The sequence below is a fragment of the Heteronotia binoei genome, unplaced genomic scaffold (assembly GCF_032191835.1).
Source record: "Heteronotia binoei isolate CCM8104 ecotype False Entrance Well unplaced genomic scaffold, APGP_CSIRO_Hbin_v1 ptg001434l, whole genome shotgun sequence".
NCBI lineage: Eukaryota > Metazoa > Chordata > Lepidosauria > Squamata > Gekkonidae > Heteronotia > Heteronotia binoei.
Window position 1 is genome coordinate 1 of NW_026800273.1, and position 17,818 is coordinate 17,818.

General features: G+C 50.1%; 1 protein-coding gene across 1 annotated transcript in view; it reads right to left on the minus strand.

The window, feature by feature from the left end:
- Nucleotides 1-4,295: 4,295 nt before the first annotated feature.
- LOC132591066 (B-cell receptor CD22-like) overlaps nucleotides 4,296-17,818 on the minus strand; it is a gene marked incomplete at its 3' end in the record, with an annotated part of 39,562 nt that continues 26,039 nt past the window's right edge. The window contains exons 9-12 of the mRNA XM_060263952.1: nucleotides 14,947-15,228; nucleotides 8,081-8,323; nucleotides 6,363-6,635; nucleotides 4,296-4,544 (exon numbers count right to left, since the gene is read on the minus strand). Coding sequence (XP_060119935.1) covers nucleotides 4,296-4,544; nucleotides 6,363-6,635; nucleotides 8,081-8,323; nucleotides 14,947-15,228 — 1,047 coding nt within the window. The remainder of the gene's footprint in view (nucleotides 4,545-6,362; nucleotides 6,636-8,080; nucleotides 8,324-14,946; nucleotides 15,229-17,818) is intronic.

The following is a 17,818-nucleotide window of genomic DNA, read 5'->3' on the forward strand; positions in this document are numbered from 1 at the left end:
AAGCAGTTGAACAAAGCAGGAGTCAAGTTTCACCTTTAAGACAAACCAATTTTGATTTAGAACGTAAGCTTTCATGTGCTCTTAAGCACATGAAAGCTTGAGTTCTAAAAAAAACTGATTGGTCTTAAAGGTGCCACTTGACTCCTGCTTTGTTCATCTGCTCCAGATGTTTATCCAATCTTCTCTTGAAGCTGGCTATGCTTGCAGCCACCACCACCTCCTGTGGCAGTGAATTCCACATGTTAATCACCCTTGGGTGAAGAAGGACTTCCTTTTATCCGTTCTAACCCGACTGCTCAGCAATTTCATGGAGTGCCCACAAGTTCTCGTGTTGTGAGAAAGGAACTTCTTCCTCTACCTTCTCTATCCCATGCATAATTTTGTAAATCTCTATCGTGTCACCCCTCAGGCGATGTTTTTCCAAGCTAAAGAGCCCCAAGCACTTTAACATTTCTTCATAGAGAAAGCGTTCCAACCCTTTAATCATTCTAGTTGTCCTTTTTCTGCAATTTAGGCTGTGACCAAGAGATGTCTCACAGCACGAGCGTTATGTAGTTGCACATGGAGAGGATTGCAATTTAAATAACATTTTATTAAATAGGGAATTTAAATAGTTGTTGATTTCTGAGGATTTCCAGCAGATGCCTAATGGTGGAGTGAAAGAAGGATGCTATAGGTCACCATTCACTGGTGAATCAGAGCAGAATTTGAGTGGATGTCGGCAGGGGTGAAATTCTAGCAGGAGCTCCGTTGCTTATGAGGCCACACACCCCTGATGTAGCCAATCCACCAAGAGCTTACAAAAAAGAGCCTTGGAAGCTCTTGGAGGATTGGCTGCATCAGGGGTGTATGGCCTCAGGGGTGGAATTCTAGCAGGAGCTCCGTTGCATATTAGGCCACATATCCCTGACATAGCCAATCCACTAAGAGCTTACAAAAAAAGAGCCTTGTAAGCTCTTGGAGGATTGGCTATATCAGGGGTGTGTAGCCTAATATGCAAAGGAGCTCCTGCTAGAATTCCGCCCCTGGATGTCGGTGTGTTGACAATACAGAAGGAGCAGAAAAAGAAGGTGTTGCCCAGAGAAGATCTCAGACCTGGAGGGTTTGGGGTTTGATTGATGCAAGCCAAAGGGTGACGGTGATCGTATGCATATTGGACCAGTCACTGAAAACAATCTCTGATGGATTGCAGAGGATCGAAGCTCGTGCTTTGGTGTCTTAGAGAATCTATTTAGCTTAGTTGGTCTGCAATGAGTCTTGAACCAAGAGGCTATTTGTAGTAATGGGAGAGGGGAGGGCTGAATGAATATCAAGAGAAATTAAGCAGGGGACAAGGGTTCATTCTTCCATATTGTGGTTTAGTCTCCCTCCTGTCATCTGCTTCTGTTTCTCTGGCGTGACTGTGGTTTTCTTCACAATCTGACGGTATGTCAGAAATCCCAGGAGTGACACATTCACACGTGCGCCAGGTCAATCCCTGCCAAGAGGGAGAGAGAAAACCACGTGATGTCCCCAGGCCATACTGATGCAGTAGCATCTTCTCTCATGATTGAATGGAATATCCCACAATGCATCTGGAGTCAAACTTCCCCCTTCCCACCCCACATAGAAGAAGACTGCAGATTTATACCCCGCCCTTCTCTCTACATCAGAGACTCAGAGTGGCTCACAATCTCCTATATCTTCTCCCCCCGCAACAGACACCCTGTGAGGTGGGTGGGGCTGAGAGGACTCTCACAGCAGCTGCCCTTTCAAGGACAACCTCTGCCAGAGCTATGGCTGACCCAAGGCTATTCCAGCAGCTGCAAGTGGAGGAGTGGGGAATCAAACCCGGTTCTCCCAGATAAGAGTCTGCCCTTTCAAGGACAACCTCTGCCAGAGTTATGGCTGCCCCAAGGCCATTCCAGCAGCTGCAAGAGGAGGAGAGGGAAATCAAACCCAGTTCTCCCAGATAAGAGTCTGCCCTTTCAAGGACAAACTCTGCCAGAGCTATGGCTGACCCAAGGCTATTCCAGCAGCTGCAAGTGGAGGAGTGGGGAATCAAACCCGGTTCTCCCAGATAAGAGTCTGCCCTTTCAAGGACAACCTCTGCCAGAGTTATGGCTGCCCCAAGGCCATTCCAGCAGCTGCAAGAGGAGGAGAGGGAAATCAAACCCGGTTCTCCCAGATAAGAGTCTGCCCTTTCAAGGACAACCTCTGCCAGAGTTATGGCTGCCCCAAGGCCATTCCAGCAGCTGCAAGAGGAGGAGAGGGAAATCAAACCCGGTTCTCCCAGATAAGAGTCTGCACACTTAACCAATACACCAAACTGGGCAACGTCTGTGCTGTCGTTTCTGTGCATTTGGTGCAATGGAGTCCCTGCCAGAGCTATGGCTGACCCAAGGCCATTCCAGCAGCTGCAAGTGGAGGAGTGAGGAATCAAACTCGATTCTCCCAGATAAGAGTCCGCGCACTTAACCACTAGACCAAACTGGCTCTCCATGGCCATAATCACGAGAGACGCCATCTTTCTTGTTGATAGCAGAAGTAACTTTTTGTTCTGGCAACACCGGGGCCATGTAAAGGGAAAACTCATGACATTCTGCATTGGTACTCACTGTGGTCCAAATCGCTCAGGGTTTCTTGATTACATCCACCGTCCTATGTAAATAACAAACACAGAGAGATATTCAAGTGGGCAGCCGTGTTGGTCTGAAGCGACAGAACCAAGCAGTAGACAAGTCGCACCTTTAAGACCAACTAAGTTTTATTCAGAAGGTAAGCTTTGGTATGCTCTAAGCAGACTGATTCACAGGGTGACCCCAATGAATAGGGTTGCCAATTACCAGGTGGGGGCAGGGGATCCCCCAATTTGAAGACCCTCCCCCCACTTCAGGGTCATCAGAAAGTGGGGGCAGAGAGGGAAATGTCTGCTGGGCACTCCATTATTCCCTAAGGAGATCAATTCCCTATGGAGAATTGATTTGTGGGTATCTCGGGTGGGGCTGTTTGTTGAGATAGAAGCGCCACATTTTCCGCATAGCATCCGGTAACTCTCCTCAAAACACTCCCCAAGTTTCAAAAAAGATTGAACCAGCGGGTCCAATTCTATGAGCCCCAAAAGAAGGTGCCCCTATCCTTCATTATTTCCAAAGGAGGGAAGGCATTTAAAGTTGTGTGGTTCCTTTAAATGTGATGGCCAGAACTTCCTTTGGAGTTCAATTGTGCTTGTCACACCCTTGCTCCCGGCTCCACCTCAATGTCTCCTGACTCCACCCCCAAAGTCCCCAAATATTTCTTGAACTGGACCCGGAAACCCTACCGATGAACAGATGGCTGTTGATTAGTCCAAGAGAGAACAGAGCAAAGGGTCTCCAAGTTGGTGCCCAGCAAATGTTTTTAGAAAGTGGGCAGGGCCAGGCAGGGCTTTTGCCTAGCACAGCTTCTGATTGGCTGTTGGAGATTTGATCAACTCTGCAGAGTTTTTAAAAAGCGTTGCTTTGGCAGCAGCTGCCACTACAGCACAAGAATCTTTGTTGTATGAATGAAGGTATGCTGTGGTAGGCATTTTGTGGCTGGCTCCGCCTCCTGCAGCAGCCATTTTGTGGCTGACTCCGCCTCCTGCAACAGCCATTTTGTGGCTGCACCCACTACACTGTGCTGAAATTCTAAGGGGCCTGCAGGCTTAAAAAGCTTGGGGACCCCAGAATAGAGTCTGGTCAAGTGCTGATGGATCACATCCCAGATTCATGGCAGATGGAGAGCGATTTCTGCAGAGATTAGTGGCTGATCATTCTGAACCAGCGATCAGGTGGTATTGCTGGCCGAATTTCTATTTACTTACCCTCGGGGCGTCATTTTGTAGAAAAATAGGTGACGGAGCTCATTAGCATAACTCATTAGTATATGCCCGCCCACCCCCAACCAAAAGCAACCCGACAGAAGAAAGAAGAGCCCCAGGTGAGCGAAACCTGCTTGGGCTGGCTAGAAATGCAGCCAGTCCAAGCAGGCCTCGCTCACCTGGGGCTCTCCTTGGCCACCCTCCCCCCAGTCAAAAAGCCAGCAAGCCACCCATTCAAAATCACATCAGAAGTGAAGAAAGGGTGGCGTGGGCTTATCCAGGGATTAATGATGGCTGTTGAGGGTGTGGCAAAGCCCCTGGTGGCTGGTTGAATGCCTGCTCTCCTAATCCAGGGATTGTTATGCAGCTGCACTGCTATTCAATGGACAAGGTAGGTGGGGAAGAGGAGGGGGGCTTCAGAGAGGTTCAGCAGCTGCAACCCTGTGAGCTCCGGCTGAATTCAAGGCGTACTTACCCTGCACTTCAAGCTCCAGGGTGGTATTTCTCTTCTGTCGGGTGCTTCTGTTTTCGGCTTGGCAAGTATAATTCCCGCCATTCTCAGTGGCAAGATCCCGAACGAGGGGATTTTGTTGGTCAGAGAGAAACTTCTCATTGAGAAACCAGACATAACTTGCCGCGGGATACGAGTCAGATCGGCAGGAGAACTTGAGCTTGAAACGGCCCCGGTCAAAAACCTCATGGATGACGGGAGGATCGGGTCCATCTGCAGCAGACAAGCAGGGGAAAACAATAAGCCACAGCGTATTGTTGGAACTCTCTGTCTGGGGCAGTGATGCTCTGTATTCTTGGTGCTTGGAGGGGCACAATGGGAGGACTTCTGGTGTCCTGGCCCCACTGATGGACCTCCTATTGGTCTCTGGGTTTTGGCCACTGTGTGACGCAGAGTGTTGGACTGGATGGGCCATTGGCCTGATCCAAAAGGGCTTCTCTTATGTGGCACAGAGTGTTGGACTGGATAGGCCATTGGCCTGATCCAACATGGCTTCTCTTATGTTCTTCTGTGACACAGAGGCTCCTCCCCAGCACCGTCTATCTACTACACGCGTAATGTCCGCTACCTTCGCACCAGGCAGGCAAGTCATCATACGATCAGTACGCGGTTGTCTACTTGCCTAAGGATCGAATCACCAACTACCAAGACCTCTCCTCTCTCCCTACCCAGGGATGGTTCCTTGGCACGAAAGGATTTCCGCTCACCAACTGAAGAAGAGGTCCCTTCGGAGGGCACATCCCCCTTATCCTCAGCCCGGTGCCCTGTTCCCTCTCGACTCTCATGCTCCCTGGCGGCAACGGGGCTGCCACGTTCAGACCGGGGCTCATCTAACACGTCCCCGAGAGTCTTCTCCGAGTGTCTAACTGACTGTCTCTGCTTCTCCAGGTCAGTCACCTCAGCCTCAAGGGTACGAACTCGTTCCCTGAGGACCAGGAGCTCCTTGCATTGAGCACACACCCAAGACTTCTGTCCTGTGGGCAGATAGTCATACATGTGACACTCAATGCAAAACACTGGAAAGCCCCCACCCCCCTGCTGGCATTCTACCTTCATGATAGCTTGTTTATGTGGCTCCCCGCCTGGAGAGTCTACTTACCTTATTGGGAACACAAGGAATCTGGGTTCCTGGTCCTTACACAGCCCCCAGGCTAAGAGCCACAGGCCAAGAGCCCTTTAGCTCTCTGGCAAGGCGCAGCTTAATAATGCAATGACCTTTCTAGCAGATTAATTTTTTTGTTAACCTCTAGGTGGCGCTAGGAGATCTCCTCTTATACCTGGGAGAAAATGGCGGCTCCGAAGGGTGGACTCTGTGGTATCATACCCTGCTGAGGTCCCTCCCCTCCCCAGATCCCACCCACCCCAGGCTCCACCCCCAAATCTCCTAGAGCTGCCAGTTCTATCAGCTAGGGAGAAAGGGGTGTTTAGGAAGTATAAATGCATGTGAAGAAGAAGAATGCATTCTAAATGCATGTGAAGACCATAGGCTTGCCAATCCCCAGGTGGGGGCAGGGTCATCAGAAAATGGGGGAGGGGGAGGGAAATGTCTGCTGGGCACTCCATTATTGGAGACCGATTCCCATAAGGTATAATGGAGAGTTAATCTGCGGGTATCTGGGGCTCTGGGAGGGCTGTCTTTTGAGGTAGAGGCACCAAATTACCAGCATAGCATCCAATCCCTCTCCTCAGAATACCGTCCACGTTTCAAAAGGATCGGACCAGGGAGTCCAATTCTATGAGCTCCAAAAGAAGGTGCCCCTATCCTTCATTATTTTCTATGGAGAGAAGGCATTTTAAAGGCGTGTGGTCCCTTTAAATGTGATGGCCAGAACTCCCTTTGGAGTTCAATTATGCTTGTCACACCCTTGCTCCTGGCTCCACGCCCAAAGTTCGCAGATATTTCTTGAGTTGGACTTGGCAACCCTAGAAGACCAATAAGAAGTGATTACAAGCCAGGCTGGATTTATGGGCTTCCGGTTACCAACAACTGCCATAGACAGCCTTACACTGACTTACAGAGTCCAGACTTACACAGAATATCCAGCCGGTGAGGCTCACTGATGTCAGAAGAGAAACTGTTGGACCCTCTGCAGGTATAGTCCCCAGAGTCACTCCGGTGACTCGGACTGAACATGAGATTCTGGTTGTTGTTGGTCAGTACGGTGTAATGTCCTGGTTCTAGGCTCTGGTCCCCCTTAAACCAGGAGTAAGAAACTGAGCTGCCCACAGCAGTGCATGTCAAAGTGACGGACTGGTCTTCAGTGGCGACAGAGGGGCCAGTGACTGTGACGTCACGCACTTCAGCTGCAGGGATAGAAAAGTTGAAGAGGCGAATGGGTTTCGGTTAATGGTGAGGACTTGCTGGGTGCATGCAGACAGAAATGGAAGAGCACACGATGGGGTTGCCACCCTCCAGGATTATGAGATGACAGAGATCAGTTGCCCTGGAGAAAATGGCTGCTTTGGAGGGGGAGACTCTATGGCCCTCCCTTCCCATGGCTTCTCCTCTAAATCTCCAGGAATTTCCTCACCATAGTTGCCACCAGAGAAAACCACAGCATTTTGGAGAGATTTCAATGCATTAGCCAACTGTCTGGCTCCTGGGCACATGAACACACACAAAGTTCCCTCAGTCTCAGGCTGAAGTCTTTCCCCATCACCTCCTACCTAGTCCTTTTAACTGGAGATGCCAGGGATTGAACCAGGGACTTTCTGCATGCCAAGCAGAGGCCCTTCCACTGAGCTACAGCCCCACTTCCTGGCTCTCCAGAGTCTCAGGCTGAGATTTTTCCCATTCCCTCCTTCCTGTTCCTTTCAACTGGGGGTGCCAGAGATTGAACCTGGGACCTTCTGCATGCCAAGCAGAGGCTCTGCCACTGAGCTGCAGCTCCACTTCCTGGTTCTCCAGGGTCTCAGGTTGAGGTCTTTCCCATCCCCTCCTGCCTGGTCCTTTTAACTGGAGATGCCAGGGATTGAACCTGGGACCTTCTGCATGCCAAGCAGAGGCTCTACCACTGAGCTACAGCTGCACTTTTTGGTTCTCCAGGGTCTCAGGTTGAGGTCTTTCCCATCACCTCCTGCCCGGTCCTTTTAACTGGAGATGCCAGGGATTGAACCTGGGACCTTCTGCATGCCAAGCAGAGGCCCTTCCAGTGAGCTGCAGCCCCACTTCCTGGCTCTCCAGGGTCTCAGATTGAGGTCTTTCCCATCCCCTTCTGCCTGGTCCTTTTTAACTGGAGATGCTGGGGAATGAACCTGGGATCTTCTGCCTGCCAAGCAGAAGCTCTACCACTGAGCCATGGCCACTCCTCTCTACATTACTGGAGGCACAATTTATGTTGCCAGTGAATCAGAAAAGCAAACCCAGCTGGACCCGGTTGATCTGCAGAGTCCCCCTGTGGTCCATCAAGGTGAGTGTTGCAGCTCTCCAGGGTCTCAGGCAGAGAGGTCTTTCCCATCACCTCCTGCCTGGTCCTTTTTCACCTAGGGATGCCGGGGATCGAACTTTGGACCTTCTGCATGCCAAGTGGAGGCTCTGGTACTTAGCCACAGCCCCTCCTAGTAGACCAAAGATTGAGGAAAAACTTCCAACAGGGTTGCCAGCCCTTGGCACAGCTTGTCCTGGGCCACCCATGGTCCTCTGGAGTTGGCATTCTCCTGAAGTTAAAGGACCTGACCTCTTCTGAGACTGCCCAAGTCCCAGCAGAATGGTCAGGATGGATCCTGCGGCCCCCCTAATGGTTACTTACCTCCTACCACAACATCCAGTGTGCTATTCCTCTTGTGGAGAGTCAGAACGTTCCAGGCTAGGCAAACGTAACTCCCAGAATGTTCTGGGGTGGCATTCTGGATGACCAGAGGGGATCCTGTACCACATTCCCTCCCATTGAAAAACCAGGCATAATGGGCATCCGGAAACGTGTCGGCTTCACAAGTCAGCTTGAGGTCTGAACTCTCCTCAGTTGTGTGGATCACAGGAGTTTCAGGTCCATCTAGAGGAAACACAGGGTGCGTCACTGTGGGTACTTAAGCTAGAGGTGAATAGGGTTCAAGTTGAACCTGTGCAACCACTCTGGTCGTCTTTGGAGGCTCTGCTTCAGGAGCAGGGGTGGAATTCTAGCAGGAGCTCCTTTGCATATTAGGCCACACACCCCTGATGTAGCCAGTCCTCCAAGAGCTTACAAGGCTCTTTTTTGTAAGCTCTTGGAGGACTGGCTACATCAGGGGTGTGTGGCCTAATATGCAAAGGCGCTCCTGTTAGAATTCCACCCCTGTTCAGGAACCTTTGGAGATTAGGCGGGTGGCAACTCCGGACATGGCCTTCTCAGTTGTGGCACCAAAGCTCTGGAAATCTCTCCCCGAGGAGATTCATCAATCCCTTTCTGTTGCCATCTTCCACCAGTGGTTGATATCTTTCTTGTTTTCCTCAGCATTCCCTCAGGGGCCCCTCCATTCCAACCAGGGCCAGCCCTGGACTGTCTGGTGCCCCCTCCCCACTGATGACATCACTGAGTCACATGGGGGTGCCCAATTTGGTACTCCCAGAAGGCCGGCGCCCTAGGCAATCACCTAGTTTGTGGCCCTGATGCTAACAGTTTTTTAAAAATGGTATTTTTAGTTAGGTGTTTACACTCTGTTATTTTGATTGTTTTAATGATGTGTGTTTGGAGTGGGTTCTTGATTGTAATGCTTTTTTTTAAAAAAAAAATGTGAGTGGATCACCTGTGTTGTAAATTGTTAGCCACCTGGGTGGGCCCCAAAAGGACAGAAAGGTGATATACAAGTTTTGTAAATAAATAGGTTGGGGTGTCATAGAAGTCATCTAGTCCAACCCCCTGCTGAGTGCAGAGCATCTAATGGGCGGACAGGTGGGTTGTCCAAATTCCCCTTAAAGACCTTCAGTGAAGGCAGGAGGGTGGACACTAAACCAGTGGTAAACCCTGTTCTCTCCTCTCACCAGTTCCCAACAGCAGAAGGCAATGGAATCTCCGAAGACCATGGCAGTCTTGCTGCCTGAACTGCCAGACCTCGGTTGGTGCTGCACTGAGAATCCAGTCAGACATATTTGAGAGAGTGACATGCACACCGAGAATCACCCAACCTGGCTATCCTCTGCTGGGTGTATAAAATGGGGTAACCCCCTCCAAGCTGCCCTGAGATTTCGAGAAGGAGGGTGGGAGGGTTTGTATGCTGCAGGGAAAGCAAACACAATTTGCATATCAGGAGTCCCCAAAACCTTTTGAGCCTGAGGGAGTCTTTTGGAATTTTGTGGCACAAATGTAAAATGGCTGCCTCAAGAGGCTGTGAGGCCACCTAGGGAGGGGGTGAGCTCCCCCTCACTGGCAGCCATTAAGCGGCAGCTGGACAAGCACTCGTCAGTGATGAACATCAGGAAGAACCTCCTGGCCATTAGAGGCGGTTCCTCAGTGGAACAGGCTTCCTCGGGAGGTGGTGGGCTCTCCTTCCTTGGAGGTTTTTCAACAGAGGCTAGGTGGCCATCTGACAGCAATGAGGATCCTGTGAATTTAGGGGGAGGTGTTTGTGAGTTTCTTGCATTGCATTTTGGAATTAATGAATGGCAGATGTAGGAAGGAAGGAAAGAAGGAAGGAAGGAAGGAAGGAAGGAAGGAAAGAAAGAAAGAAAGAAAGAAAGAAAGAAAGAAAGAAAGAAAGAAAGAAAGAAAGAAAGAAAGAAAGAAAGAAAGAAAAGAAAGGGAAAGGAGGAAGGAAGGAAGGAAGGAAGGAAGGAAGGAAGGAAGGAAGGAAGGAAGGAAGGAAGGAAGGAAGGAAGGAAGGAAGGAAGGAAGGAAGGAAGGAAGGAAGAGGTGGAAAAGACAGCAATTGTAATTATAAATGCAGTCTCCAAGCTGCTAGCTGGCTTGGCTTGGAGAAGTGATTTAAAGAGACTTTAAAATGCCTTCTCCAAGCCAGCTGATGGGGCTGTGGGGGCTTTGAGAGCCACACAATCTGTGTGAAAGAGCCACGTGTGGCTCTTGAGCTGCAGTTTGGCCGCCCCTGTTCTACATTCTAGGCTGATCCTGCATTCCGCAGGGTGTTGGACTGGATTGCCTGTATGGCCCTTTCCAACTCTGTGATTCTACGGTTCTATAAGATGCAGGCCAACCTGTGTGAAGTCACACCAAACTCTACTAGTAACTCTTCAATAGGTTTGGCTTCTCCTGCTGATACAACAGATCTCCAGACAACCGAGATCAGCTCCCCTTGTGAAACTGGCTGTGTGGAAGGATAGACTCCATGGTATCATACCGTGCTGAGATCCCTCCCCTCTCCAAACCCCTCCCTCTCCGGGCTCCACCCCCAGATTTCCGGGTATGTTTCAACCCAGAGCTGGAAACACTACTGTTCAACATTTCAGGCCAAAGCTCTGTTTTAAAAGGACGTCCTGTACAACGAACATATTGTTAAAAATGTTTTCTTGAATACACAGAGCATACCGCAACTGAAGCAACGTTTAAAAGAAAAATCTGAACAGTCAATCAGGTCTGCCACAGGCAATCAGAAACTCCGCTAGACAAAAGCCCTGCCTGACCCCTCCCACTTTCTGAAAATACTTGGCAAACATCAGAAAAGGTGTCGGTGGGCACCCTGTTGGAGAACCCAGACTCCCATACCCCAGGAAGCCCTCTTCTGGCTTATCACTTCACATGTAGCCAGGGTGGAATTCTAGCAGGAGCTCCTTTGCATATTAGGCCACACCCCTCTGATGTAGCCAATCCTCCAAGAGCTTACAAAAAAGAGCCTTGTAAGCTCTTGGAGGATTGGCTACATCAGGGGTGTGTGGCCTAATATGCAAAGGTGCTCCTGTTAGAATTCCACCCCTGCATGTAGCATTTCTCCCCTGGTGATGATGTTGCTCTCATTTCGTTGCTCTCATTTTCTTTTTTGAGAACAATGACAATAAATTTATCTATCTTATCTATCTATGTTGGGACAGAGACAAGATGGGGAAGGCACAAAATGGCCCCACCAAACGTATCACAGCAACGAAGAGGGGGAAAGGCCCCCTCATCTCATGGACACTCAGAAAATGCTTGCAGCGCCTCCCCCTTTTGTACGTTCTAAGAACATTTTTTCCCAAGTGGCCTTTCCTCACTGTTTTCTTTCACCAGCGGGAAAGAATTTGGTTCCTTCTGGGTGTCCCTCCCTCGTACCTGGTGCCCTTTGACCCAAAGGAGTTAGTTTGAAGGGAATCGGCCTGAAAACGAAACATCTGCTGAGTTAATGAGAAACAAGGCCAGGGTGGTGGTGGTGGTGAATAATAACTTGGAAGCCAACCTGACACGGGGGTTAGAAACTCAGGGTAGCCTTGGTTTAGGGCAGCCAGGTTCCCACACCCACTGGCAGAAGAAGAAGACTGCAGATTTATACCCCGCCCTTCTCTCTGAATCAAAGACTCAGAATGGCTTACAATCTCCTTAATCTTCTCCCCCCCACACAACAGACACCCTGTGAGGCAGGTGGGGCTGAGAGAACTCTGACAGAAGCAGCCCTTTCGAGGACAACTCCTACGAGAGCTGTGGCTGACCCAAGGCCATTTCCAGCAGCTGCAAGCGGAGGAGTGGGGAATCAAAACCCGTTTCTCCCAGATAAGAGTCTGCGCACTTAACCACTACACCAAACTGGGGACTTATTTATTTATTTGCCAGCTCCAGGTTGGGAAACTCCTGGAGATTTGGGGGTGGAACTTGAGGAGGACAGGGACCTATCCTCTAGGGTTGCCAAGTCCAACTCAAGAAATAGCTGGGGAGTGGGGACTTTGGGGGTGGAGCCAGGAGACTTTGGGGGTAGACCCAGGAGAGAAAAGGTATGACAAGCATGATTGAACTCCAAAGGGCCTTTTAAATGCCTTCCCTCCATTTGGAAACGATGAAGGATAGGGGCACCTTCTTTGGGGGCTCATACAGTTAGTCCCCCTGGTCCAAACTTTTTGAAACTTGGAGGGTGTTTTGAGGAGAGTCACCAGATGCTATGCTGAACATTTGATGCCTCTATCTCAAAAAAACAGCCCCCCTGAGCCCCAGATACTCACGGATCAATTCTCCATTATACCCTATGGGAATCGGTCTTCATAGGGCGTGATGGACTGGCCAGTAGATATTTCCCTCCCCAGTTTCCGATAACCCTGAAGTTGGGGGAGGGCTTTATGGTTATGTTTTTATTGTTGCTGTTTCTATTCTTACTGTCTTCAATTGTCTGTTCTGTGCCTTTATTGTTATATAGGCCGGCTTTATGGTTATATTTTTTATTTTTCTGTTCTTATAGCTTTCAGTTTTCGGTTTCCACGGAGATGCCTTAAGAGATTCTGCACCCCACGCTACACTGTCAAAATAAGGATGCTCTTTTTCTCCAAGAAGAATTAGGGTGTAATGGTTCTAGAGTTGTCAGGTCTGTCTTGGAAAATACCTCGAGGCTTTGGGGGTGGATCCGAAAGAGGGTAGGGTTTGGGGAGGGGCCTCAGCATAGTCCAATGCCCTAGAGCAGGGGTGGCCAACGGTAGCTCTCCAGATGTTTTTCCCCCTACAACTCCCATCAGCCCCAGCCATTGGCCATGCTGGCTGGGGCTGATGGGAGTTGTAGGCAAAAAACATCTGGAGAGCTACCGTTGGCCGCCCCTGCCCTAGAGTCCACCCTTCCAAGCAGCCATTTTCTCGAGGGGAGCTGATCTCTGCCAGCTAGAGATCACTTGTTGGCAACCCTAAATGGTTGGACTGTGTGACCTGGCTCAGATCCCTTCTCTGCCTGGGAGCTCACTGGGAGACGTTGGGACCAGTTGTTCATCCTCAGCTGAACCCACCTCACAGGGTTGTTGTGTGGATAACTTGGAGAAGGGGAAACCGTGAATGACCTCCTAAGCCCCTTAGAGGCAGGGACCAAAATACACTCGAAATTGATAGCTATTTTTATATATAGTCAACCACTTCCACACGCTGACACAGATCTTCCAACGTGCTGCCCCTGGATACCGTGGCACTCAATGAGGGATTCTGGGAAGTGGGTGGGGCCAGCAGAGCTTCTGATTGACCATCAGGAATCCTCTAGATGTTGCCAGATGAGTCTTTCTTATGCATAGTTGTGGGTAGGAGAGAAAATATCCTAAAGCCAGGACTTTTGGGGTAGCAAAAGCCCAGCAGGAACTCATTTGAATAATAAGCCACACCCCCAAAGTCACCATTGTTTCGCACAGGGCTTTGGGGGTAGCAAAAGCCCAGCAGGAACTCATTTGCATAATAAGCCACGCACCCCAAAGTCACCATTGTTTCGTGCAGGGCTTTTGGGGTAGCAGAAGCCCAGCAGGAACTCATTTGCATAATAAGCCACACACCCCAAAGTCACCATTGTTTCACACAGGGCTTTTGGGGTAGCAAAAGCCCAGCAGGAACTCATGTGCATGATGAGCCACACCCCCAAAGTCACCATTGTTTCACACAGAGCTTTTGGGGTAGCAAAAGCCCAGCAGGAACTCATTTGCATGATGAGCCACACCCCCAAAGTCACCATTGTTTCACACAGGGCTTTTGGGGTAGCAAAAGCCCAGCAAGAACTCATTTGCATATTAGACCACACACCCCCGATATCACCTTTGTTTCACAGAGTCCATATTAGGCCTCACCCCCTGATGCTAAGCCAGCTGGAACTGTGTTCCTGCTTTAAAAATAAAAAAGCCCTGCCTAAAACGATGTCATTTTTAAAAGCATTTCATTGAACAGAACTCCCCCCCCCCCCTGAAATGCTGACAAACTACAGTTAGAGATGAGTTATGTGTAACCTCACTTCTCGACATTTTGGGGTGGCTCCGCCCCCTGCTGCAGCCATTTTGTGACTGTGCTAACCACCACCCCCGTGTCCGATCTCCAAAGGTGTGCGTCAGCTCAGAAAGGTCAGGGGTCTGCCGTGATCTGGATAGCCGAGGCCAGCCTGATCTCCTGGTCAGATATTGGAAGCTAAGCAGGTTCAACTCTGGCAAGTACTTGGATGGGAGGAGAGCTTGGAATACCAGCAGTCGGGAGGGCAGGGGCAGGCTTTATTCAGCCACCTCCTTCAATATCCTCCAGGCCCCCAGTAGGGTGTCAGCACCAGTGGTTGTCTTGACTTCCAGGGACAAACACACGCACAAATAAAAAAATACCAAAACAAACAAACAAAAAAGGTCAAGGATCTCTGCTCTACCTGTCTAAGCAGCTAGTCCCTGGTTTCCCCTTCTTCTTGAGCCAAGGTCTGGAACAAGGGTGGCCAAACTTACTTAACACAAGAGGCGCATAGAATAAATGTCAGATGTTTGAGAGCTGCAAGACAGGAAGGAGGGAGGGAGGGAAGGGGTGAAGGAAAGAAGGCAGGAAGGCAAATAGATGGGGGAAGTGGAGGTGGAAAGAAAGCAACTTTAACTTTAAGTGCATTCTCCAAGCTGCCGACTGGTTTTGACTTGGAGAAGTGATTTAAGCTGGCCAATGGAGCGGTGGGGGCTCCAAGAGCCACACAATATTTGTGAAAGAGCCACTTGTGGCTCCCGAGCCGCAGTTTGGCCACCCCTGTAGAAGAACAGTGGGCGTCCCCATGAACACCACCCAAGAGCCATAAAGGAGACATGTCAACTCACAAATCACATCGACGTATTGGATGTCACTGATTCTGGTGCTCGCTGAGTTGGACACTTCGCATTGGTACTCCCCGGCATCGTCTCGGGTTATGCTCGGGATGGAGAGAGTCCGGTTATCACTAGAAAGGCTGATATGGTCACTCTTCCCCAACGGTCTGCCGTTCTTGAACCAGCGGACTTTGGTGGCTCCGGAGCGGATCTCACAGGTTAGAGTAATGGAATCAATGAACTCCACGAGGTAAGAGGAGGGGAAGGCCGAAACGGTCGGTTTGGAGAGCATCTCTGCGGGTGGAAAAGATCCAAGGTTACTGTCAGTGATTTAGACAGGTGTGCATCGGGAAGGGTTGTCAACTCTGGGTTGGGAAGTGCCTGGAGATTGGGTGGAGTGGGGCCTGAGGAGGTGGGATTTGGGGAGGGTGTAATGCCATACAGCCCACCCGCCAAAGCAGCCGTTTTCTTTCATCTCTCTCATCTGGAGATCAACTGTAATTCCAGCAGATCTCCAGGCCTCATCTTAGCTATATCTGCCCTTTTACTTATTCTTGCTTGTTCTGGAACATGTGAACTTATGATGTTGCCTAGTACCAAATCAAACATTTGTCCATCAAGGTCAGTATGGTCTACTCAGACTGGCAGCAGCTCTCCAGTGTCTCAGGCAGAGGCCTTTCCCATCCCCTCCTGCCTGGTACCCTCTTAACTGGAGATGGTGGGGATTGAACCTGGGACCTTCTGCATGCCAAGCAGACACTCTGCCACTGAGCTACAGCCACACTTCATGGCTCTCCAGGGTCTCAGGCTGAGGTCTTTCCCATCTCCTCCTGCTTGGTCCTTTTAATTGGAGATGGTGGGGATTGAACCTGGGATCTTCTGCATGCCAAGCAGATGCTCTACCACTGAGCTACAGCCCCACTTCGTGGCTCTCCAGGGTTTCAGTCTGAGGTCTTTCCCATCACCTCCTGCCTGGTACCCTCTTAACTGGAGATGGTGGGGATTGAACCTGGGACCTTCTGCATGCCAAGCAGACACTCTGCCACTGAGCTACAGCCCCACTTCATGGCTCTCCAGGGTCTCAGGCTGAGGTCTTTCCCATCTCCTCCTGCTTGGTCCTTTTAATTGGAGATGGTGGGGATTGAACCTGGGACCTTATGCATGCCAAGCAGATGCTCTGCCACTGAGCTTTGGCCCCTCCCCTAACAGCAATACACTTTGATAGATTTCCTCTGCTCCCCACATCCAAATCAGGCAAATGGCCTGATTTTGAATCCCTGTTTCAAAAATTTTACAATTAGTCCTACTGCATTGCTTATGAGCAGGGCTTTTTTTTGTAGCAGGAGCTCCTTTGCATATTAGGCCACACACTCCTGATGTAGCCAATCCTCCTGGAGCTTACAGGAGGCCTTGCACTAAAAGCCCTGTAAGCGCTTGGAGGATTGGCTGCATCAGGGGGGCGATGCCTAATATGCAAAGGAGCCCCTGCTACAAAAAATGCCCTTTGTATGAGATGTATCCTTCTGTGTATATCAATGTACATTGCACAATCCATTTTCAGTCTGGGTGAGAAAGCTGGACTACGAACAGCATCAATCAATACAATTAATGCAGTTTAGGCAGGTTGCTTTTATAGGATGCCCACCAAAATGTTGAGATTTGTAAGAGCCTTCAATGAAAAAGAAAAATCTACATAGCCAGTTCTCTGTTCTTTAGGGGTACCAGCCCCAGATTTGGAAATACCTGGAAATTTTGGTTGTAGATCCTGAGATAGACGAGGTTTGGGGAGGTGAGTGACTTCAGGGGGTTATACTTCTATACAGGGCTTCTTCTGTAGAAAAAGCCCAGCAGGAGCTCATTGGCATATCAGGCCACGCCCCCTGATGCCAAGCCAGCCAGAACTGCATTCCTGCTCAAAAAAAGCCCTGCGCCCACAGATTCCACCTTCCAAAGTGGCCGCTTTCTCCAGGGGAGCTGCTCTCTCTGGCCTGGAGATCAGGCGTCATAGTGGGAGATCTCCAGCTCCCACCTGGAGGCTGGCAACCCTATCACAGTGTTCTTTCTGTGTCCTCGTTCATCCTGATTAACCCGTTGACAAGGGATGAGACCCACGGAGGGTGACTCCTGGAAGCAGTTGTGTCCTTTGGTTGGTGCTTTGGAGAAACCCTCCTGAGGCTGAGCAGAGAGAATGCTCTGAAGCAGGGGTTGAAGAAGAAGAAGACTGCAGATTTATACCCCACCCTTCTCTCTGAATCAGAGACTCAAAGCGGCTTACAAGCTCCTATATCTTCTCCCCCCCCACAACAGACACCCTGTGAGGTGGGTGGGGCTGAGAGGGCTCTCCCAGCAGCTGCCCTTTCAAGGACAACTCCTACGAGAGCTATGGCTGACCCAAAGCCATGCCAGCAGGTGCAAGTGGAGGAGTAGGCAATCAAACCCAATTCTCCCAGATAAGAGTCCACACACTTCACCACTACACCCTGTGAGGTGGGTGGGGCTGAGAAGAAGAAGAAGCCTGCAGATTTATACCCTGTCTTTTCTCTGAATCAGAGACTCAGAGCAGCTTACAGTCTCCTATATTTTCTTCCCCCACAACAGACACCCTGTGAGGTGGGTGGGGCTGAGAAGAAGAAGAAGCCTGCAGATTTATACCCTGTCTTTTCTCTGAATCAGAGACTCAGAGCAGCTTACAATCTCCTATATTTTCTTCCCCACAACAGACACCCTGTGAGGTGGGTGGGGCTGAGAAGAAGAAGAAGCCTGCAGATTTATACCCCGCCCTTCTCTCTGAATCAGAGACTCAGAGCGGCTTACAATCGCCTATATTTTCTTCCCTCACAACAGACACCCTGTGAGGTGGGTGGTGCTGAGAGGACTCTCACAG